The 25,578-nt window shown below is 48.1% G+C and overlaps 1 protein-coding gene across 3 annotated transcripts in view; it reads right to left on the reverse strand.

Annotated features, from left to right (window-relative positions):
* IPO11 (importin 11) overlaps positions 1-25,578 on the reverse strand; it is a 92,865-nt gene that overhangs the window by 29,160 nt on the left and 38,127 nt on the right. For all 3 annotated transcript variants that reach the window (XM_076066887.1, XM_032953626.2, XM_076066886.1), the window contains 12 exons: positions 24,474-24,517; positions 22,702-22,792; positions 20,984-21,031; positions 18,686-18,791; positions 18,051-18,177; positions 14,701-14,734; positions 13,089-13,129; positions 12,333-12,449; positions 11,800-11,913; positions 9,825-9,940; positions 3,899-3,975; positions 1,962-2,041 (listed from right to left, as the gene is read on the reverse strand). In XM_076066887.1, the coding sequence (XP_075923002.1) occupies positions 1,962-2,041; positions 3,899-3,975; positions 9,825-9,940; positions 11,800-11,913; positions 12,333-12,449; positions 13,089-13,129; positions 14,701-14,734; positions 18,051-18,177; positions 18,686-18,791; positions 20,984-21,031; positions 22,702-22,792; positions 24,474-24,517 (995 nt within the window). The remainder of the gene's footprint in view (positions 1-1,961; positions 2,042-3,898; positions 3,976-9,824; positions 9,941-11,799; positions 11,914-12,332; positions 12,450-13,088; positions 13,130-14,700; positions 14,735-18,050; positions 18,178-18,685; positions 18,792-20,983; positions 21,032-22,701; positions 22,793-24,473; positions 24,518-25,578) is intronic.

Consider the following 25,578-nt stretch of genomic DNA (forward strand, 5'->3'; position numbering starts at 1 on the left):
CATGCACCCAGACATACACCAATCCATGCACCCAGACATACACCAATCCATGCACCCAGACATACACCAATCCATGCACCCAGACATACACCAATCCATGCACCCAGACATACACCAATCCATGCACCCAGACATACACCAATCCATGCACCCAGACATACACCAATCCATGCACCCAGACATACACCAATCCATGCACCCAGACATACACCAATCCATGCACCCAGACATACACCAATCCATGCACCCAGACATACACCAATCCATGCACCCAGACATACACCAATCCATGCACCCAGACATACACCAATCCATGCACCCAGACATACACCAATCCATGCGCCCAGACATACACCAATCCATGCACCCAGACATACACCAATCCATGCACCCAGACATACACCAATCCATGCACCCAGACATACACCAATCCGTGCACCCAGACATACACCAATCCGTGCACCCAGACATACACCAATCCGTGCACCCAGACATACACCAATCCGTGCACCCAGACATACACCAATCCGTGCACCCAGACATACACCAATCCGTGCACCCAGACATACACCAATCCGTGCACCCAGACATACACCAATCCGTGCACCCAGACATACACCAATCCGTGCACCCAGACATACACCAATCCATACACCCAGACATACACCAATCCGTGCACCCAGACATACACCAATCCGTGCACCCAGACATACACCAATCCGTGCACCCAGACATACACCAATCCGTGCACCCAGACATACACCAATCCGTGCACCCAGACATACACCAATCCGTGCACCCAGACATACACCAATCCGTGCACCCAGACATACACCAATCCGTGCACCCAGACATACACCAATCCGTGCACCCAGACATACACCAATCCATGCACCCAGACATACACCAATCCATGCACCCAGACATACACCAATCCGTGCACCCAGACATACACCAATCCGTGCACCCAGACATACACCAATCCGTGCACCCAGACATGCACCAATCCGTGCACCCAGACATGCACCAATCCGTGCACCCAGACATACACCAATCCATGCACCCAGACATACACCAATCCGTGCACCAAGTTATACAATGAGAGATTTTGTCTTTGCCTTCACTGCAATACAAGCCGTGTGTAAAGTGCCCCAGGAATACAGCATTGTGCGAACTACATATCAGCTAATGGGAAGGCATTACAGCAATGTTTCTCGACTCCAGTCCTGGAGAGCAGCCACGCAACACGTGCAGTGGCTCAATCTGCACATGGGCACAAGGGATTGGTAAATCAGGAAGATGCGGACCGCGGGTGGTTCGCGAGGTCTGGAGTGGAGAAACGCTGTCGGAAAGGACACTCATCTCACATCCTGCACGGGAGGAGAGGTGGCACAGCAGTTAGCGCACCGAGCGGGCTGTAAATCGGGCGACCCGAGTTCAATTCACAGCCGTGTAAAACAGTAGCGGCTAGTGACAAATGATCTAAAACTATTAAAAAAATCTATTTTACCAGGTAAGTTCCATTGAGTTTTAAAGCTCTTTTTCAGAAGTGACCCGGCCACAAATGACAGCTCAACAAAGTGGCTTATCATGTCGAAATTTATAGTAGCCAAATACTCTTAAAGCATGTTTCTAAACGTGGAGGGAAAATCAGAGGACCCGGAGAAAAATCCACGCAACCACGGGGAGAACATGCAGACTCCAAATGTACAGGCGTCGGGGCCGGGATCAACCTCGTGTACACCAGGCGAGGTAGTTAAAATCTCGCCACGGTGGCGTTCTGATCTGGTCCCATCCCCTTTTCCTCCACCAACCCTCACAGACCCGCGTGGTGAAAAAAGGTCAAACAACGCCTGTGACTGACACTGCATTTGGCGGGGTGGGGAGACCATCCAGCAGGGGATTGCCAAGGGAAGGGGGAGGGGTGTGGCGGTAAACGGTAAATAAAACATAGCTCTCACCTCCAGAAATTCGACAGGAGCCAAGTAAGTGTAGGCCCGCACGATCTGTAAACACATCTGAATGTTCTCCGAGCCCAGTTCTGCAGACAGCAGGCAGGAGCAAGCGCATGCATCCATTCAGTTTTCGTGGCGCCGTGATAACGTGTGTGCCTCACAGCAAGAGGAACCTGGGTTCAATTCCATCCTCGGGTGTGCCTGTCTATGTGGAGTTTGGATGACATCTTGCTGTGCTGCATGGGCTTCCTCCGGGTTCTTTGGTTTCCTCCCATTATTTAAAAACAAAAAAGCATACGCCGTAACTGGTGTTGGCCAAACATCCCAATGCCTAAAGAAATCACCTGCAAATGACTCGATTGTAATTACAAGGAGGCATGTCGCCCACTCCTGTGACAAAACTTGGCAGAACCCTTTATATATATGAAAACAAGTGTAAAGAGACTGCTTGAGGTTTTCCTGGTTAAGCAAACGCAAATAATAAGGACGAGTTAGTCACTTCAGATGGTTCTGTCGTAATCGGCAAAGAGGGTTGGAGAAGCTGTCGAGACGAACGCGACATATCCTGCGAGGGCAAGGTAATTCACGAGGGAGGTCCGTCAATAATAATACCGAGTCATTTAAGGGCATCGGTCAATCACGCAGCGTGGCCTGAGTTGGTGCGGTCATCTAACGCTGGGTTTGCATCGCTCACGGCGCAAGACAGCGAGAAGTGGAAAGGATTAGGCTTTTCCCAAATGCGCCGGTGACACGGGACGGACTAAGTATGGGAGTTTCATGGCCTCAATATCAAATTTCAAATTTGTGAAGGCTCGGAACGGCGTAAACTTTACACTTTTTTTGTCCGATTTATATTCATGAGCCTGCCGTTTGCAATGCACCGGCTTCATTACACTGCCTAAGAGGAACACTATTGGGTTAAATGAAATCAATGGGCACTCTTTCTATGAAATTACAAAAGTAATGATGATGATGATGAATTTAGAGGTGCTAATAAGTTTCCATGCAATCCTGACAATTGATGAGAAATTAAGCAATGAACGCTAGCACACACTCGTATGTGTGCACATACACCGGCCAACCTATAAAACAAATCAGAATGTCATTCAAGTACTGCGCGCATTGCCTCTGCGTACACAGACCGGAGCACGACATTGGCAATGCGTACTTGATTGTACCTATTGTAAGTTTGCTCTCAATTATTACGAACAATAGCCGTCTAACGAGCAGTTAAACACCGGCAGGTGAGCGTTAAAGAAGCGAAGCTGCTGCCTGGGAATACTACGTCAGCAGAGATGTGGCGAACCGAGCATATTACCTATGCAGCATCTGGAATCACCCGCATGCAGCAATAAAACATTTTCAAGTTTTGTTGTTGTTATTATATGGATCCTTGCGGTCCAATCGCCGGTTCACGTGGGGGATTTTATTGAGGCCAGGATGAGCCTCACCCCCTTCAGGTTCACTTACAAGAACACTAAAGCTCCTGGTCTTTACAAAAGGGTACAGGTGCAACCTTGCGACTGCTCGCTCACACCACTGCTGGCAGGAGCCTCCACTCTTTAACTGGTGGCCCGCAGGTCAAACGCGGCCCACAAATGCTCTCGTAAGGGCCAAACGAGCTACGGCCTTCCTAGGGATACGGCTCGCATCCGGCCAACTGAAAACGCAACAAAGAGAAAACGAAAAAATTATTGAGTCGAATCACGACCCTGAATGTAGAGACTTCGTTAAAATTCTGACAACATTTGATCTGAGAGTTCCTCGGTCAGTTTGAGATTGTTTTTTAATGTCTTGAGGTTCGGGTCTCTCGGTCTGAGTGAGGGTGGGTGGGTGCGAAGCCCGACCCATCGTGCTGAGGACTAGGTCGAGACGGGTGAACGCGTTGTACGATTAGTCGCATCCGCCGAACGCCCGGTGTCCCTGTGGAGAGTGCGGCGTACCAAGGATGGCCGGCATGTTGTGGAAGATGTGCAGCAGCTCGGCTGTGACGGCCGGACTGTTCTCCAGTGTCATCAACCTGGGCAGCGCGACAGCAGACGCCATGCCGTGCGTCAACAAGCCACACGCCCGGCCACGCCATAGCAGCCAAACCCCGAGTGACGGGGTAGGTTCAGTGTTAAGACTGATGAGAATCAAAAAAAGGACTTCACATCGTTAATATTCAGTCGGTTCGCATTTTCAGCAATGGCTCTTCATCAGGACCCGTGCAGAAAACCCTCACCCCACTTTGGTGTGAGCGCTGCCATATAGTGCTCCTTGTGAAATGACTGACACATGCCACGTCAATGTAGAAATGTCACGACTGCCCTTCAAGAGGCAAATGGTGGTTGAGCAGCAGAGTGTTACACTCATTTGATCGGAAAACTGATTTTACATTTTGATATCAGCGAGGCTGATGTTTTGCGAAATAAGCCTTCTTTATAGGGCAGACGCCCAGAATGTCACCCAGCTGCATACTTTACGGCTATAAGGCAGCATTAATCACGGGGGGGTGGGGGGGGGTGAAAAGGTTTTTGCAAGGTCTGTGTTTGTGCGGCAGGGCAGACCTTTCCTTAATCTCTATTTTAATCCGCACACTCGGGAGATGTGCAGAGTCTTAAGAAAACAAAAACTGAGCATTCAACATTTGCTCTCAAAGAATAATTTCCAGCGGATCAGGCCGCGGCGTCTGTTTATTTTCTCAGCTCGAAATTTAGCCGTAAGACGCGATTGTAATCGTGTTATTAAGATTCTGTTAGCGGGAAACCAAAAAAGAAGGGAGACATTTCTTGCGGCGACTAACGAAAAGCGGGAAATGGATGGCCACACGCACATCTCAGTCCCGACGTTATTTATCTCCGCAGCTAATTGTAAAACAGGACGACTTCGCAAACAGACCATAAAACAAACGCATGCATCCGCGAAAACCGACACCCTGCGAAACAAATTCACGAACCTCCGCAAAGAACCAATAGGAATTGTGCGGCGCAAAGCAACAAAAAAAGGTAAAAATAAATTTGCAGTCAAGGCCAGCTCGGGCGACGATCAATCTGGAAGATTTGCAACGCGGCCATGCGGCGGGGAAACATAACCGAAATGCGGCTAATGTTTGGGAGCGCGCTTCAGGAGCGGAAGAGTAATAACGGGGCAAAAAGAGGAGCTCGGCGCTAATTAAATTACGCCCGCATTACCTACAATGTCACTTTAATGCCGTGGTTGTAAGCGCGGCTAATTAATTTGCGGAGGGAAGGCCAAGTGAACGGTTAATATCGCGAGGAGTGCCGAAACCCTAAATAATCAGACCCCCCCACCCCACCGCGGTGCCCACCACCCCCCCCAGAAACCCGCGCCACAAGCCTTGCGGCTCTTGTGGTCTTTTGATCCCAGCTACACACACTTACTCACCTAGCCAACCACACTCACCCACCCAGCCACACTCACTCACCCACCCAGCCACACTCACTCACCCACCCAGCCACACTCACTCACCCACCTACTTACTTTCCAGCCACATAGACAAAGATGCCCGCATAGGCTTAACAGACTGTTGGGGCAAGTGCTGTCAGCGAACACCTACGAAGACTGGCACGGCACACGAGGAGGCTAATCGTCACCGGTGTTGGCCGTGAGCGGGAATCGAACTCAGGTCGTCAGGTTCGTAGCGGGCTCACCTACCCAACCACACACATCACGCACTCACCCAAGCCATACGTGCGATCACACCCGCTCAGCCAAGCCATACGTGCGATCACACCCGCTCAGCCAAGCCGCACCTAGCATGCCGATACGCGGCCAGATTGACAGAAGTGATGTGCAAGCGGCGTCAGCGTGCGGGTGACCGCTGGGCGCACGCGCCGACGGTCGAGACAGGTGCCCCCCAACCCCTCCCCTCCTCCCCACCCCCTACCCCACCCCCACAGCACACGCCGCGCCTAATTTCACAAGTGTCAATCAGCGTTATATCATCAGCTGCAGCTCACCGCCCCCACGGGAACAAGGTCGCCCGCCGAAGCTTGCCTCCCCATGTTAATTACGCCATTAGCAATCCGTCCGGCGAGCGGCCCCGTTCCATACAAAGCCCTCTCGCCCCCCACCCCTCCGTTCAGGTGTGACTTACATGTTCCGCTCCAATTAAATTAGCGCAACTAAATAAAAAAAATTTAGCATTTACTTGCTAGCAAGCAGCGATTTTCAGCAGAGGACGAGAGTTGCTGGAGAGGGCAATGGTGGCCCGACGGGCCGTGGAGGCTGAACGACGGGAGCGGCGGCCGAAGGAGTGGACACGCCCGAGCGGACGTCCGTTGCCGCGACGTCCGCCGCCACCGCGGAGATGGAGGCCAGAACAAATCGGCACGTGTGCGGGAGCCAGGCGGATTGTGGGGTCGTGATACCAAATCGACTCGTGTGTGGGGGACAAGGCGGATCGAGTGCCTCATACATCTGAGTAGCTCAAGTGCTGGATAGAGACACACGTACCAGTCTCGGTAATCACCTCCTATTACTACGGTTGGCTGACTACGTATGACGCGAAAGAAGTTCAACGTACATACAACGTACATACACCTGCGAGGCGAGACAATACGTGCTCCTCTTCACCAACCCGCGATGACCAGCGGTGTATGGTCAAACAACCATCCACACCTCCCCCCCCCCCTCCCGTCCATCCACAACCAACGCACCTAAAATGACTCAACACAAATGTACTATGGATTGGACCAATCAGAGTTATTTCTCCTGCTTCTCAATGGAAACCCGGTAATTGTGTCCCAGGCAGATCCAGCGCCAGCACTGGGCCCCCCCTTTCTCTGCGCCGCGAGCATAATTGACCCGACTGTTTGCTTAGAAGGGGAGGCAAGAGCATACACGCGCAGGATATTTAACCAAATGCCGGCCTAATACTGTGTCTACAAACCGGGGCTCCTGTTTCTCTCTTAAATATCACGTGCTCGCACGCGCGCAGGCCAGAACGCCAATACCACCACCGCCACCAGCGAGTAAAAAAGCATTGGAACAGCTGCGCTGCGTGACCTACGCGTATTAAACGTGCCGATAATATTCTTCCGAACAAACACGCACAATTTTACTTTAGCGCGCCGTGCGCAGCCCGTGCGTGTGTGTGTACACATGTGTAATAATTTTTAAAAGACGAAAATAGCAACTTAATTAAAAGCGGTTCTAATTTGGCCAGCGTCTTAATATTAAATTGTTATCGCCAGGGTCCATCAGGTTAGGCTTAATGAATAGGGAAAGAATCGTTTGCCAAATGAAGGTCTTGGTTCGTACACAATAAACTATGACCTACGCTTACTGTAAATGTGTACGTATTATGAGCAATAATAAAGCAACTACAACCGCACTTATTAAACAAGACACTGTATTTCCACGCGAAAAAAAATCCATCGACACCACGACCATCAATTTAAATGGCTACGGCAATCCAGATTATAATAAGTGTTAAGAGTTAATAAACGGGCTCATTTGGATCTCCGCTACAAGCCAAATTAAACTGATTTATAATAAGGTGTGGAACAATTCACGTCCGTGATTTGATTCAGGGAATTGATTCCCATTTATTTTTGGACAACGTGGCGAATGGCAGCGCCTCCTAGTTAGTGGCTGCAGCGGTGATGTTAACCCATAACATAAAACATATATGTAAATATCCCAATAATAGTGGAATCCTGCTGAAAATAAAATTTTTCTCCAGAACTCGGTGAGTTTTTCCTGGATAGGCCGAGATGTTACGGTTGCCAAAACCGGTGATTCCACCACCACATCTCGCCAACACTTTCTGCTACCCTCTACCAGATCCCGCCGTCGGTGCACGGTTCAAGCACGACCGCCAAGCAACACTAACATTATTACAATTTTCATTACCATTAAAGAGATTACACATTATTACGCGTGCAGTGGGCAATGCGAGCACACACAAATAAAATGCAACGCACAGAACAAATAAAATAATGAACCCACTTACTTAAGATTTTAATAATACACGGGCCAAGAGGCGAGCAAACGACAGCTTGCCGCCTAAGCCCACCGCACTAATAGGCGCGAGATTACAGCTTTACTATTTAATTTGGTAAATATTTATGAGATGATTTGCAATGCATGCTCTCTCCTGTGCCCGCCATCCACGGATCCCCGCGCGTGCGATGCCATCCCATTAAAAACCAAAGGAGCTCTCGTAAACGAGCGTTTTCAGTCATTAAAAAAAGAATAAAAAGAACGCAACCTTCAGGATGACTTCGTCCCCAGATGTCCCGTTCGTGAATGTCATCAGGACTCCTCCACAATTAATCATGCGCTGACCTTCACGCAACGGTGGGCAACCAAAAACCACAGGTGCTGCAAGGAGATTTTATGAATCGTAAAAATCTGACGTTTTCTCCATTATGTTCCAAACGACCGGATTAGTTGACCCATGGGTGAGAGATGGCATATCAATGTTTTATTTTTATATTTTATTTTCATCGCAAGGAACAATTCCATTAACGCTATTATTACAGGAGATTTGTCCGTGACCAAATCAGCAATAGTGGAGCCTGGTTAGTACTTATATGGGAGACTGCCTGGAAATACCAGGTGTTGAAGGCTTGCACTGCGAGTTGGTCAGTTTTTTGACAAAACGGAGCAATGAAACCCATCTGTGCGGAGCTCTGAGTCTCATCACCCTCGTATGTGTGGTGGGATTTGTGCAGTTCTCTTCCCACACAAAGCCAACGATCATGAAAATAATTTTGCAAACATCCCAATGTAGCAGGATCGTGATGAACAAAAAAAAGTCGGTAAACTAGGAAAACCATTACCTTTCTGTAAACAATCTGGAAGGACTCGAATATTAGAGTTCAGAAATTATTCAAGAATATAACCAAACGTATCCACGTATATATTCTAAAACAAACATAGGTGCGCAATTTTGAAATGTAGGTTGCAATTGAAAGAAAAAAGCTTAAAATTACGTGAGAAAAAAATATCTCCCTAGTGAACAACGTTCGTGATCATCTTTTTTTTATGAAGCAACAACATCTCAATCACCGACAAAACAAGGCAAACCGCCAATCAGCGTTTTTTCTTGGGCCGAATTTGTCCGGATGGGAATCTGCGCTAAAAATGCTACGCAATTTTTTTTTTAAACTTCATCGGCCAACATTCTTGTCCCTTCTGGTAGTGGGAGAAATAAAAAAAAAAAGCGAACTGCCAAAGATGTTCCACGTACATCGCTCTGCGTCACGGTGAGCGCGCACGCACCAACACGCGGCAGATTGTGGCAGCCACCGCCGCTGTGGGCGGCCACGGCATGCGGCCGGGAAACGCGGCTTCAATTAACGCAACACGCCGGGCTGCGTCACCCCAAATGTACCAGGAGTTATTTATTTTATTTCTGTTAGCGAGGCATAAGCTGATTGATGTTGTATGGTAGAGGGAGGGAGGGGGGGGAGCAGCAATCACGCGGTTAATCAAGAAAGAAGCTACACCCCGGCCAGGTACAACAACACATGCCACTTCTGACCTCCCCGCATACTGATCCGGCGCATGCCGATAAATCACATGACCACCACTACTACCGCCGCGTAGGTTTTTTCGCGGTTTTGCTCGCTGATGTGTTTTCGGATCGTGCCGTGCGCGCGTTGTTCACAGCAGGACTTTGGACATTTCAGTCGAACATGCTGGACAGCTTTCACAGCTCGCGCGGCGAATCATTGGACATCGTGCCGATCGGTGCGCGGCACCGACTCGAAGGCACGAAGGAGAACGATCAATCAAATTACTTGAATGGCAACAAACGGCAGCCTTGCCGGGATAAAACCGACAAATGGGAGGCGGGTTGAGGGTGCGTGCAGGGCGGTCGCTGACAAAACAGACGTACGGAGATGGTGCTCTTACCAAAGCTCGAGCCCGTCCTCGAGCAGATAGACGTGGGGGGGCTTCGAGATGTCCGTGCTGAGCTGAATGACGGGCAGCAGGAACGGGTAGAGGCCCACACTGTCCGCACCCAGGCCCTTGCGAGACGAGACAACGCAGACGAAACCCAGCGGCGCTGGCACCAACGCGAGGTCCGTAATGGACGGTGGGAATCGTATTCTTGGTTTCTTTCGGTAAAGTCACCACGTAGAAGGGAAACAATAAAATAATAAAAATATGAAACAATAAAATTCTCACGACGTTTCGACTGCAACACAAGCAATCATCATCAGGTGTGAAAAGCACAACAAGAAAATTTGAAGAAAGTTGCGGTTTTTTGTTCTTCAAATCTTCTTGAGGTTTTCACACCTGATGATGATTGCTTGTGTTGCAGTCGAAACGTCGTGAGAATGTTATTGTTTTATATTTTTATTATTTTATTGTTTCCCTTCTACGTGACTTTACCGAAAGAACCAAGAATATGAATCCCTGCAGTCACGAAAGCTTTAAATCAAAATTTGGACGGTGGGAAGCGAGAGGAAAGCCCATGTTTTGCTTGTTCTCCCGTGGCCAAGAAAATTCCGTGCCGTCATCTCTTCCCCCCCCCCCCCCCCCGAGCTCTTCGAACGTTGCCCTCGCTCAAGTCAAAAAACGTGTTCAACGCTTAACTGTCACAAACGTTGATAGGGCTGTGCTTTGCTGGCTGTGCTCAGCATCTATCGATTCCTAAAAATAAAAACTGCAGTTCATAAACTCAATTTATGAGAGCCCACCGACAACTACTGAGAACGAGAAACATTAATTGCCGTCCCAAGTGAAAGGTCACAGAATTGAAGTATTTGTTTTTGTTACAGCGAAGTATTAAGTGAAAATGACTTAGGGGCGTGCTGAGATGTTAGTGAGATGAATTACGCAGGTGGGGCAGCTTAACCTACCCAGATCCGGAAGATTATTTATGTTCTCTATTGTGCAGAAGTTATTTAATTTCTCCCGTGATGTACATATTAAGGTCAAGGTTAATAGGTCATCATGGTCGACATGACCTCATAATCACTTTCCTTCGTTCCACTGGATCCCATCGCAATTGCAAAACGAATGTGCCATCTTATCTTTACTCTGAGTATTTATTGCACCCTTGCCAGAGACTTCTGCTGCCCAATGGACTATAAAAAAACATTGTGCTTTACGTACCCGTTGGCGCTTGCCAATGAGGGCTGCCGTGATATTAACCTACACGATACCAACAATATCACAACATGACGCTGATGATATTATCAGCTTCACATGAATCTGTAGTTGTATTTTGCATTCTTTTTTGTATTTTGTCTTTGTTCTTTGTTTTGCTGGAGCTCAAGCAAGGAATAAAGATTTACTTAAAAACTACTTACATTTTGCCAGATAAGGCCCACAAAGGCATACAGCTCTTTTTCAGAAGCGACCTGCCCACAAATTATAGCTCAACAAAGCAGCTTACCTTGTCTGAATGTATACCAGCCAAATACTCCAAATGTGGAGAAAGAAAAAAAACCCAAGAGGACCTGAAGAAAAATACACACTCCAAACCAAATATACAGGCACTGTCGGGGTCAGCATCAAACCCACGACCTTCTGTATACTCGACGAGGTAGTTAACATCTCGATACCATTGTATCGTCCCTGGAGGGACAAAATAAGGGGTGAAGTCATCGCCCCCTCCCCCTTTCCCAAAGGTTGTCGAGCACAGGCCCAAAGGCCCAAAAACGCGAACAGGCCAGCAACAAACAGCACTACTTATGCAGTAATAGCTAAGGGCGAATACGCTTTCCTGGAACCGAACAAGGTGGTAAAAGTGCTTTAGTGAGATGACGGGATTTCAGTTCCAAATTATTGCGGGCAGTGCGAGGGGAGAAGAGAAGGGCTGCGAGAGGCAGGGAGGGCGAGCGGAAGGGCGAGCGAGCGAGCGAAGCGGCATGCTCACCTGCACCAAGTTGATGAGGGTGGTGAGGATGGCACAGCGAAGCATGTTGTGCTCCTCCGACTGCTTCCACAGCACCGGCAAGTACTGCACAAGCGAGCCCGAATGCGGCCTTATCTGTGTAACAAAGACAAAGATCCCCCCCCGTGTAGCCTCTTAACACACTATTGGGGCAAGTTCTGTTAAGCGAGCACCTATGGACGGCCGGCACGGTGCAGGAAGGGGTGGGTGGCCAAGACCATGCCTGGCCCGCTTCGTCTCCCCGGTGCTGATGTTTACACACCGCACCAGGTGCTTACTTGAGGCCGAGTCAACTTAGGGGATTGTCCAGGACCATTTCAACATTCGCCGCTGTTATTGGTTCGCGAGCGAGAAACGAACTTGGGTCGCTGGATTTGTAGCCCGGTGCGTCAAACCACGGCGCTTACTGCTGCCCGCATCCGTCTAACGCAGGCACAGACAGCCACTGCGCTCCGAAGCGAGCAGCTTCATTTAACAACGTCAGACATCGGTTTATTCGAAAGGAGAGGGAGCACCTGGGAGCCGACCCGCTCGATGACGCAGGACGTGACATTCAGGACGTGCATCTTTGAGTCGCAGTCGGAGACGCTCTGCAGCAGCTGGAAGAGCAGGCTGAAGATGGACTCGAGGTACTGACCGGGAGACAAGCGCGGATGGTCAGCGCGAAGAGAGCAGTCACGTCGATACACTGCACCGCGCGCACCGCGGAAAACGACGAGCCGCTCGCAAATATCGAGCCCGGCGATGCTCGGGATAAATTGTCACGATTCCGGATCGCGATTCGTCTTGACAAAGCAATTGTTTCGGCTCGTTTTTTGCCGATGACGTTCCACAATTCTTACAACAGCCTGAAATGCAACGCGACCGCATGATTACCATACTTTGTAAATGTCCCAATTCTTTCTGACTTGCCATTCAATGCGTGTCAGAAGCTTAACAAATCGATTTTAATCGATAAACAAACAGTTAAATACCCGGTCATCTCAGACCGGCTCGATGCCGAGTGTGCACGAGTATTATTAAGATGTCCCAAATATAACCCTTGAGAAGGGCTTGAGAAAGCACGGATGATGGTGAAGGTTCGGCCGGTTTTATACAACCGAGATAATTACACGGGCTTAATTAAGAATGTCCATGTGTGTGTGTGGGGCTCACTGAGATTGCTGGGGATTCACTGCCGGTAAGTTAAGTGGGGCGCCGTGAGTGTGGGGGGTGGAGGGGGTTTGAGCTGAGACCCTGAGTGGCGAAAGTTCTCATGGGCTTTTACTTACAGGCGTGAACTGTTCGGTCTTGAAGTCAAAATCATCCACAGGTATGAGGCTCGTCAAGAAAAAAAACGGAGACACTGTACATGAGCGGTACTGCCTGCGATGCTTCTCGCAAGTGAAACAAGTCGACGTGCTTTCCTGCCACGAACCAGCGGTGTGAAGATTCCACATTCCTATGGCAGGGGGACGAGTCGATCCACGTGACAAGTGGCGACTTCCCACAAAGGGGTGCCGATTTGGCGAACTCTGGTTGAATGAAGGCCCGACTGCAAAACCAACCCGGGGATTTAAACTCGCAACCTTCTAACTGCGAGTCGGACTCCCCATCCAGTGCAGGCTTCTGGAAACGCTGCAAACCAGGGGTGGGGAACCTAACACATCACTAAGGGCCGAATGCGACCTTCAAAACACCGTTGGCAGGCCGCTCGTGAACGCACAGCCCGATCACGTCTATCACGGGGCGCACTAACAGGAGGGCTTTCGCGAACAATGTTAAGATTCACGGCTCATGTTTGCGGTCAGTTCGGTCGCGTTATTAAAATGCGCGTCGAGCACCCCCCTCTACATGACGCGGCCAATTAATAAAGTCATGACGTGATGAACAAACACGCCAATTCATGACTTGCTTCAGCGCCACCGGTGTTGAGCAGCAACCTGTGACACATCGTGCCCGGTTAAGCGTTGTGCGGATCGCTCTCCAAACAACACACCGGTGGGCGCTGTTGAAGCGGTAATAATTTGGTCAAGTTTGGTCAACACGTGACGTTACCGATTGGCTCTGTTGGGTAGAGTGTTTTTTTTTAATGACGCAACATTTTACTCACACGGCGATCTGACCCCAAAAAATAAATTACGAATCAAGTGTTGTCAGGTCTAAAATATTTCCCCTATCCACGGCACTCCTGCATAAACGTGCGAAATCACCCCCCGATTATCCACGCGAAAAAAACCTTGTACCTTTAGAACCTTTAGGGAGATAAGTTCACCCAGAAGTGGTGGCTAAATTCACCTTATTATGCATGGTTTATTGGAGCTGTACCACATAGATAACACAGGGGTTAATTGTGTGGGAAAAACACAGATGAGAGCATCCAACTCTTAATTAAGAAAAATGTCACTCGTGTTTTTGTTTGCCCACAGGCGTTTTTAATATTTGGCTCTCTCGTGTTAAGGATAACGATCTTTCAATTAATTAAGTAAAAAAAACTGCAGCTTTGTCAATCCACTGCTGGATAAAGGCCTCCCCCCAGCAACACCTCGCCATGGTGGCGAGATGTTAAATACCTCGCCTGGTATGCAGGAGTTCGATCCTGACCCCGACGCTTTCTGTATATTCGGAGTCCACGTGTTCTCCCCGTGCTCGCGTGGATTTTTCTCCAGGCCCCCCGGTTATTCCCTCCACATTTAGAAATATGCATTTAGAGTATTTGGCTGCAATAGATTTCCACATCATAAGCCACTTTGTGGAGGTATCATTTGTGTTCTCCAGGTCGCTTCGGAAAGAGAGCTTTATAAGCTCAGTGGGCCTTACTCGGTAAAATAAAAAATAGTGTTAATAGTTTTTGTTAGTTTAGCAGTAAATATATAATGGGTGTAATCGCTTTAAGAAGGATATAAAGTTTGAGGGTGGTCGCCGCTGCCAGCCGAACCTGCGAAAGAGATAAACACCGTTACAGTCAGGGCCGCGCTTCGATTTGCCGGACAGTATGTTCCTAAAACCAATGAGAGCCAAACCTTCTCGTGCTTTCATGTGGCAAGGTGAAATGAGCAAAGTTATATACGTGTGTGTGTGTATTGAGGTGATTAAACTTTTCAATAGCCTCTGCAGAGGCTTGGTGGATGTCAGTGATGTTGCCCGCGAATCGATGATGCGTTATATAATATATACTTTATCTATTTTATACATTTTTAGTGATATTCTTTGCACTCCTATCGTTTGTGTATTGTTTGTTGTAACTTTCTGATCCTCCCCTATTGGAAATATATGTGAAAAGAGCTTCATAGTTCATCGCATTTCTCCGTGAGAAACAAATCAAGATTCTGATGGTCTGACATAGCTGTAATATTTAATTGGCAGAGAGCGTGATTCTGTGTGGCTCATACTTAGCAAACTGCATTTGCTTTGTTGAATTGCATCTTTTTCCTTCCTTTACTTTGTTCCCTATTCCTGTAGACACGTGAAGCACATGTACCGAAACTCGCCGTTTGTATCGCGACCTATGTAACCATGATTGTGTAAACTAATACCTGTATCGTCACAGAACGCCCATGAAATAGAACCCAACAGCTTATTGGGGCCCTTCCTGTTGAAATAAATAAAATCTATCAATCAATCTATATACTCAGAATTTTTATTCCCTGCTGCACTCTCCCAACCCCAATGAAGCGTACGTGATCTGCATTAACTTCAGCAGCGCTACTTCTCTGCCACGATGGAAAAGTTCCCAAGGAAGAGTGTGTGTGTGAAAACACCCCAAGGACCAGAGGCCAAGAAAATATTTTAATGTCAATTTTACTAGTGAAGCAAAAATACGTACACGCTGGCTGCACGGATCAGTGTTGCGTTCAAGGTGTCTGTGCCAATATGTCAGAGGTTTTCACGCACGGGACAGAATCATGGCTGGCAGTGACCGAGACCAGGACCAGGCCGGTTCCAGATAGGTGGGATGGGTGCATTAACTCATGCCGCACGCTGTACTTGAAACCAACAGCACAGAGCTGCTCACCCATGATAAAGTTGGGCTGATTGGACTGCCAAATGATTGCGCTGGCATAGAGCATGAGAATACTGTTTGAGATCAATCATGTTCAGTTTTGTTGCCAGAAAAAAGGGGAAAAACCCTATTATTACATTTTGGTACTGGCAAAGGAGGTCTAATGATGTAGATGCGCACCCCGAGCCCTCATTACTTTGATAGTGCATTGTCTTTGAGCTGTACGCCTTTTGGCGTCATCTGGTCGAGCACCAATTGGGTCGAGGCTCAAAAGAAAGCTGTCCCTTGGTGTGGACCAATCAGTTTCAAGGACAATGCATATATTATCATAGTATGTTTTTTGTTTGCATTTTGACTGCAGGTATTGTGGTTAATGCAGACATGAATCCTCGTAAAAAGGTTTCAATTTTGTTGCCAGAAAAAAAGGGGAAAAACCATATTATTTAACGACATATACATTCGGTGATGCTGTGCACGTGCACCACCTTGCGTCAGAAATGGCTCCACGAAATATGTACAATAATTATTTACCCAGGAAAGCCAGCAATAGAATTACTAATTAAAATGGTAAATCCACACAACTGAAATATGCTGAAATTTTGTTAAATATCCAATACAATGCGATAGGTTTCCTTTTTTTGGTGCAGTAATTGGCGATCGGGCTGAGACCAGCAAATTGCTATGCTTGAAAACACGGTTTCATCAGGGGTGGCTGGAGCTTAGAATCGATCCCAGGATCTCAGCAGTGTGCCGGCTCAGTGCTCCGACACTTTATACCGTGCGCCAATTCGGTGGCAAGAGAACACAAATCCCACGCACGTCGCTGCAAGTGAAAGTCTCTTCCGCATTTACTTGCCCAAGCACTGCTTAGCCTAGCCAGAGCAAAGCTAAACATCAACAACAAGTCGACCTTCATCGGCATCTCACGCAAACCAGACGCTGAAACGCCCCCCAAGATAATTACAAGTCAACACCGTGTGCCAAGTACCGACAGCGATAGAGCACGCCGGGTGCCCCGATTGAATAGCGCGGCTTGCAAGGGGGCGCGGGCAAACAGCCCTCATTAAGACAACCGGGGGACACGCAGCACAGCAGGGAACCGGGAAAAGCAATCACGTCTGACGAGGGCGGCGCAACGCGCCATCCGGGAGTTCATTATCTGCCAGGTCGGCCACCTTGGAAGCGGCGGGGGGGGGGGGTGTGAGATCGCGTTGAGAGGTAACCAAGCGGATTAAATGCGAGAGCGTTGATCGCATAGTCGTAGGTTCCGGCGCCAATCGAACGCAGCCATAGCAGCGAAGGAGAAGCAGCCGCACCACGCCCCTGCCGCACCTAGCAGTGCCGCGGCTGCCACAGCTGCCGCCACTGACCGGGCACCTTGCGCCCAAGCTGACGACAGGAACAAAGCCGGCCTACACGTATGGGCAAGAATATATATTTTTTTCTTGGCAATATAATCCACCGATATAAAACTGCACAACGCGATTGAAGCGAAGACTCACAAGGGTTCATCCTCTACTGCCCCGGTCGCTACTTACATTACGCAGAGTACGGGGGCAATCCGCGAGGTTTCACCACCACGAACGATAACGAACGTTCATTTCACACGTAGCAGACTTTCGCCACCGATATCATGATTAATGGCTGATTTTTGGGTCAGATGGCACAAGTGATTATGAATCATGATGGAAGGTCACAGTGAAACATTTCAGAAAATGTATTGGTTTGACCTTGGTCCAAGATTATACATTGCACATAGAGGGTTCTCTTCTTAAATACCATAAATCCCTAGTTCCTGGGGGTCACAATGAGTCCTTCCTGAGGGCAATGAAAATTACCCTCAATTAAGTGCTGTGACCAACTCGGTAAAGCAGAGGCATACCCATAATCAAGGACCCTCTTGAATGAATAACAGCAGTCTGGAGACCCAGTCGAGGCTTTCCTGGGTAATTTAAATGGGTGTAGCAACTCGCCACCTGCTCCACGATTCAAGGCTTTTTCACTTGATGGGTCTGCAATTCTAGTGACCACATGTGAGGGAGGGGGGGGGTTACGTGAACCAAATAATAAACAGCGGCATATAAAAAAAAATGATGAAAATAATGTATTCATACATAGATAATCTGATGCAGGTTATCACGAGCATAACATTTTTAATTGACGAATCGATCAGTAAACTTAGCTTGGCGGTACATGGCAGATTGTGCAACAAGCCACGGTAGGGAAAGCGGGGGGGGGGGCGGTGACGCACCACTAGGTCGGCATCCTGCAGCAGGGAAAGCAGCGCCTGGTAGAGGACTGGCCTCAGCTCCTGCTTGAACTTCACCGCGACCCACTGGCCCACCAGCCAGATGACCCGCCTGCGGATCAGCCGGTACCTGCACCAGCAACGGCCACGCGGCGAGGTGAAAGCCACACGAAGCGCAATCCGTGGACCATTTTTTTTTTAATTTACTTACTTCACACGTCATTTTTTTCGTGGGCCACTAATTACGATTCGTGATCGATTTTGTTTTGAGCGTGGGCCGTGCAACAATCTGGTCGATTTGTGTCCTAAGACCATCCACCACCCAACATAGTCAAACAAATTAAATCGTCACGTGTGCACGCATAGAAAGCACCAATTATTTGGTATTCACCTCGCTTACTGGGTGAGTCGATGAACAATCCTCGCAAACCAATTTATCAACGAGATACGCCAAGCTTTGCTTGAAACGTTAAGCACCTTCAGGAACAAACTGAATTGGTGGGGACGGATTTGAAGAGGCCACAGTACAGAGGGAGCTGCAGTAGCCAAGATGCAAGGCGATTTAAGGCATTTATTCTTCTCTTGTTAATATTTTAATTCAACGGGAGGAGAGAATTGGCAGGTCTTATATAACTCACCTCGAGTCCTTCACCTGCAGCTCGACGACGAGCTGGTTTCTGAACCATTCATCAAAGTCCACGGTGTCAAAGAGCTCGTACGCAGCCAGGCCAACCGCGTTGTAAACTGGAGACAGTGCGTGGACAACCAGGGATTGATGCAGCACACCATTTGTTATTTTTTTACCAGGAAAGGCTCACTTGAGCTATATAGCTCTTTTTCAGAAGCGACCTGGCCACAACCGCACGTTTCTAAATGCGAAGGGAAAAAAGGACCCGGAGAAAAATCAACCGGGAGAACATGCAATCTCCAAATATACAGGAGCAGCAGGCGTCAGGGTCGGGATCGAACCCACGACCTCCTGAATACCAGGTGAGGTAGTTAACATCTCCTAGCCACCGTGGCACCCCTCACACAACAGGACAGGGCGTCAGTGGGAACGCAACCACACCTCAAAGAAAGAAGCAAGCTAGCGATAACAACTCTTAGAATCCTGGGTCGCAATTCAATTCAGGAGTCCCAATCCTCTTTATACCAATTTGGGGAATGTTTGAGCCTTTAACGGCTACACAGCGTGTTTCTCAATTACATATAACCTACATAAGGCAATGTAGATTTACGTGGCATCTAAATGTCACTGCATCTATATAGAAGCATATCTTGTAGAGAGGCAAAGGCAGTAAGTGGTAGGCAGAAGATTACAAGGAAAGTCTGGAGTCTGAACTTGAACAGGGGCAGTCGACAGCATGAATGGCTACACATTTCAATACACACATCTGTCGTTATCCTATAAATCAACTGTAACAATGCATCCCTATTCACCTATAGGTCATATACAAAGATGCCCTATATAGCCTGAACAGCCTTTTTATGGCGAGTGCTGTTAGCGACTAGTATTAAGGTCAGCACGGCACGTGATGGGGTGGGGTGGCCAGCTCCATATCCGAGTGCATTTTACTTGGTACTTAGATAAGTGTCACTGGTGGTGGCTGTGATTGGGAATATAACCCGGGTCACTGGGTTCGTTGTGCAGAGGGGCTAACCACTGCACTAAACGCTCCCGACTGTGCCATACAAAGGGAACAGTCGTACCTTAAAGGACTATACAACCTCAAAAAACAGAGAGCTCTTTATACGTACGTACGCACATTCATAACTAGACTGTGTCCCATACAAAGTCTGAATCTTTATGTCTGCCAAACTTTTTAATCCATCGCTGCGGAGACTTTTCTTGCACAATACAGCGGAGTAATTTGTTCCCCGTTAACGAGCCTTCAAATTCACGTCGCACACAGCGCGGGAGGGCACAACCTATGTGCATTTGTACCTACAAGATAAGAGATGTTTGTTTCTTCAGGGGCTAAATCTTACTTTAAAGCTGCCGCTAATTTCCAATCTAAAAGCGCCCACCGAACGGTGATACATTTCGCGTTCACTTATTGCTACGTTGGTGCCGTGTAAAGCGGCCAGATATGGGAAAAAAAAATATTCTATATGCTAAAATCAAAACGTGCAATGCCGTGCGGCATGCTGACAACAAAAAAAGCACGCCACCAGCAATCAGATGCTGCTGTGGTGTGGCGGCTAGCACGCTAGATTTGCCGCGGTTGAAACAACGGAAGAAGTTTCTTAAGTCCGTATGTATGTTAAACTGCTAATCAGAGGTGTGGGTGAAGGACAACAAACTAAACAAAAAAAAGCAGTTCCAAAGAAATTAGTTTTCAGTTTAACATTGTGGTGTAGTGTGTGACATAGAAGTTTAGTGTATAGTAGTGGTGTGTTGTGTAATGTATAATGTAGTGTATAGTAGTGGAGTGTATAGACTCGCAGAGACGCACGTGTGTATGTTGAACTTCTTTCGCACCGTATGTGGCCAACCGCGTTAATCGGAGGTGCCGGGGAAGGACAAGAAACTAAACACAATAAAGTATGAGTTTGATCGTCAAGCCGTGCGTGGTGGAGCTGTGCCGATAAACTCCTGCCCTCTCCAAAACGTCTGGCCACCAAGGAAAAGGAGTCCAAGGTACCCTCCTGTCCGAGGGCCTCCTCCTTCCCTCCACTCGACGCCCTTACGCCGGGCAGTGGCGTGAGCGAGTCATAGCAGCGCTGCACCTTTACTTTGAATGGTCCAGAGCAGATGACTCCTGGCCATACTTTTCCACTGGAATATAGTGTGGGGGATGAAAATGGAGCCCTCCCAACGGATGACAAGCCCCCCCCCCCCCAAAACTCATACAGACCTCCTCATCCCCCCCCCCCCCGCTAAATATAGCGCGGAGCCACGGCGATGAATTGCCGATGCGTTATTTAGTACCCACCTGCATCTTTAATAAATAACCCCACGGAATCCTCCTGGCTGGTGGGGACTGCAAAGAGAGAAAGATGGAGACATAAATAAATAAACAAGGCCTCCCGGAGTAAAAACAAAGCCGCTCAGAGCCCTCTATTCAATATCCTCCTTTTTAATTCTATCCGACAAACAACGCACACATGCAAGCGCACAAGCAAGATAGCACTGGGATTAAAACAATTGCGAACTGAAGTGTCCATGACATGATTTGCCAGTAAATGCAATTTTTAGTAGAAATAACATTTATTTTTCTATTCAATAGCTAAAATATATATGCTGGGGGAAAAAAAGTTCTTTATAAACCCGAGCTAACACCCAATTTATATGCAAATAGCAGTGTTTTATTGGCAAAGGGAGGATCACAATTATAATGTGACTTGTATTTCCCTACGCCGCATGATCAGACCACAGTTCTACTGAGCCAGCAGTGTTTAAATTCAGTCCTTGGTGTTGCTGCAAACCGAGCAGAAACACAAAAGGCAATAATCCCACAACCGTGCACCCTTTTGGACTTACTGAACCGCAACGGCACACAACCGGGGGGTGGTGGTGGGTGTAGCCAGCACCAAGTCAAGCCGTCGGTGCCGATGTACACCCACACCACCAGATTTCTCATGTAAGGTCGAGTAGTCGTCTTTGGTGAGACGCGCAACTGGTTTAGATACGGCTCGCTGCCGGTGTTAGCCGTGGCCGGGAATTGAACGCGGGTCCGATGGGATCATGGTGCAGTGCGTTAACGTACTGGGACACCAAAAACAAATCCCGATAAAGATTCCTTGTTTAGCCTTTAACAGACCGTCTGTGGGAAAGTGCTGCTGGTGAGCAGCACCTATAAAGGCCAGCAAGGCATATGAAGATGTGGATAGACAGCACCACGCCCGGCCAGCCTCTGTCTCCCCAATGCTTATGCTAACATACAGCTGGGTCACCGCTCAACACAAATACAAAGATCCCCCGTATAGCTTTAACAGACTGTTGGCACAAGTGCTGTCAGCGAGCACCTATGAAAGTCTAAACGGTACACGAGGGGGTGGGCGGCCAGCACCACGCCCAACCGCCTTTGTCTTCCCAGTGGCGATGTTTACACACCGCACAAGGTTCTAAATTGAGGCTGAGTCGACCTAGGGCAGGCCCAGGACCAGTTCAGATAATCGTCACTGATGTTGGCCGTGAGCAGGAATCGAACCCGGGTCGCCAGATTCATAGCGCAGCGTACTAACCACAACACTACAGCACACACCCAAACACGCAAGCTTATGCATACCTCAGCTTTCATCTGCCCAGCTTGCATTTACACAAGAATGTTTTTTTTTCTGCAATATAAATCACATTTTTAAGCAAACCAGGAATTAAGTCGGCCAAATTAAATGTAGAGCTTAATTAATTGATGCTGGAAATTAGATTGTAATTCACAAGCAATTGCTGTGGGAAGCAAGTCTATCTCCCCTTGTTGGTTCTTCCTGGGCAGGTAAACAATTCACCCCACCAACTTCTCGCTAATTAGACGAAACTTTGTGATTCAAGAATCAATTATTTGTTTTAATGTAACAAGCTGCCTCTAGTCGCTTGTAAGAGGTCACCAGAAGCCACTGCACACAACAGAGACCACATTGTTTACAGCCACAATTCGAAGCACGTATCGTGACCGTGAGAATCTATTTAAATCGTCACGTCGTGGTCCTTCACCTTGGAGTGCGTGCAGCATTTCCAGGAGAACGGGGGTCAGCGTCTCACTGTACTCGTGGAAAATGTCAAGGAAGAGGACCTCAGTGCAGGGCTGGTGGGAAAGCACAGACAGGTGAGGCATTCAGATCATCGTCGTCGTCATTATCGTCACCATCATCACAATTGTTATCATTATCTGCATCGTCACCCGCTCCAAAAAATTCTGAGTGCTCTCAGAAGACCCCCCCCCCCAATTATAGAGCAGCTCTCTGAAAGACAATGCTACGCATGAGTGGGTGGCTCAGAGGTCAAAGCACTGGGTCGCCACTGATCCTGGGTTGGAAGCTGGGTTCCAATCAGCAATTAAACCGGGTTCTCAAGAGTAGCGCGTTCAATCTCAGTTCTGTTTAAACAGGCTAGACCCCTCAAGAGACGAGGATTATAAGCACGCTCATTAATTGGCTGAAAACATCTTAATGCATGCGCTTTCTTTCCGTAGCGGATCGCACAGTGTTTACGTGGTGCAGTCACATGAATGACGCTATTATATAAAAACAAAATTTTATTTTTTCAAGAGCGAACTGCAATTTTGAAGGTCTCTTGCCACGCCACCAACGACTGCATCATAGGAAAGAAAACGCGACGTTGCTTCTGTTGTGTGCAATGGGTTTAACCAACGCTCGCCAGCACTAGAAAATCAGTGACTCATGAGGAAGTTGAAAGAAAAAAAGATCGAACCCCGGCCGGAATGCCAATTGCTGAATCGTTACAACTCAATATAATCATTGGCAGGGAGCGAGGGTGAATTTATTCCAACCCCACTGATTAGTTCATAGTTCCATTTATTAGGTATAGATAGCCCTTTGAGCCATTCGGCTCTTGAATCGGGTGCAACCGCAACAAACAAAAACATGAACAAGAAAACATCTTAAAGTGATTATGTGACTGTGCAAACAGAAAATCCAGGGAAAAAAACATCTAAATATTCCTGATTAACCCAGGAAAGCCAGAATGAGTCGCATGACTCTTTGTCCAGGAGGGTCCTGCTACAATGGGATGTTTAAACACCATTTACAATGTATGTGGAAGAAAACAGGAGAAATCTGGTGGAGACCATGCAGAATAAGGGGAGATGATACAAATTCTGTTAGAAAGGTGCCAGTCTGGAATCAATCCCAGGTCATTCTCGCTGCGGGTGCTTTCCGCAGCGCTGCCATCCTGCCGCCCCACAATGTGCACGCCTATGCATGTGGGTGGCTGTATGGATGTGTGGGGGGCGGTGGTGCAGTGGTTAGTTAGCGTCCTGCGCAAACGAACCCAGTGACCCGGGTTCGATTTCCGCTCACGACCAATAACAGTGGCCAATATTTTAATATGTCCTGGGCTTCCCCGAGGTCGATTCAACCTTAAATTAGTACCTGTTGTGGTGTGTAAATATCAGCACTGGGGAGACCCACCCCCTCATGTGCTATGCCGGCCTTCATAGGTACATGCAAACAGCACTTGCCCCAACCGTCTGTTAAAGGCATTCCGGGGGGGGTATCTTGTATTTTGTGTATGGATATTGTATACAAGTATGCACGTATGTATATTGAACTTCTTTTACACTCTACTTAGCCAACTGTGCTAACTGGAGATTCGGAGGAGGGGGGGGGGGGGGTGGAACAGTCAAACTAAACACAACAAGCAGTTCTAAAGAAATGGGTTTTCAATCGGGGATTTAAAAGTGCAAAGCTCCAGTGGCAATACAACAGCAACCGCAGCCAGGAAGCCGAGCGAGCGCTTCTCCATACCCGAAGGCTGTACTTCCAGGAATCGCCTCCGCTCTCTTCAATGGCTGGAAGGAAAAAAAGGGCGGGGCAAGCACACAATTACACGTGGCTCTATTCGCTGCACTGAACGCGCGTTGTGCGAATTAACAGCTGCCGAGTAGGAAGGGTTTTAATGTTGGGCGGGGAGTTGGGGGTGGGTCATGTAGCCATGGGGGTTGAGTGACATGTTGAGTCACAAGGCGGGGGGGGGGGGCTTTATTAAGGATATTCAGTGGAGGGGGGGGGGAAGCATATGAACTGTGAAAATGTTGGGGGGTGCAGCCAGATACCTATGGTTTTAATGCCTGTATGGACGTGGAAATCACACGGGTTTTTATTTATTTCATTTGTTAACAGGGCGTGTTTTTTTAATGTATTAATTCACAATCATTTACGTGCGTTCAAAAAAACCCCCAGCCAGTTGACTCAGGGGTAGAGCGAGTAGCTCGCAAACAGAGAAGTCACGAGTTGGTATCGTGGTTTCGGGTTAGACTTGGGGCCCTCCACACCTCCGGGGAAGATAATGAGCACCACTTTGTGAGGAAGTTCACAGTGGTTGTTCCTCTGGATAAATTCACCTCCCCTCCCCGGCATAGGGTTGTGGAATTTCCACCACTGGCTCAGGGTTTTTAAACGGAAGATGTGCACTGCCTAAATGCCCATAAGCAAGAAATCATATTTGACATTTTAAAATCAAGATTGCGCACTCTTTGGCTGGTTTATATCATCATCCATGATCAATCCACTGCTGGATGAAATCTAAATAACTGGAGATATCTAGTTTATGCACGAGGGCTTGTTCAATAATAGTAATGTCACTTCCGGAAACTACCAGTCCTAAATTACCATGATTTGTTTTCTCTGCATCAGTAGTGCCCAACTGTGGTCCGCTGTCAGCAAAAAGCCCAATGATATAAACTATTTTTTATTCTACCACATAAGGCCCAGAGCTATATAGCTCTTTTTCAGAAGCGACCAGGCCACAAATGGTAGCTCAACAAAGTGGCTTATCACGTGGAAATATATCGCAGCACAATACTCTAAATGCAAGTTTCTGAATGTGGAGGGGAAACACCGGTGGACCCCG

This window comes from Petromyzon marinus, chromosome 13 (assembly GCF_048934315.1).
Source record: "Petromyzon marinus isolate PM22_M1 ecotype Great Lakes invasive population chromosome 13, UKy_Petmar_22M1.pri1.0, whole genome shotgun sequence".
Taxonomy (NCBI): Eukaryota; Metazoa; Chordata; class Hyperoartia; order Petromyzontiformes; family Petromyzontidae; genus Petromyzon; species Petromyzon marinus.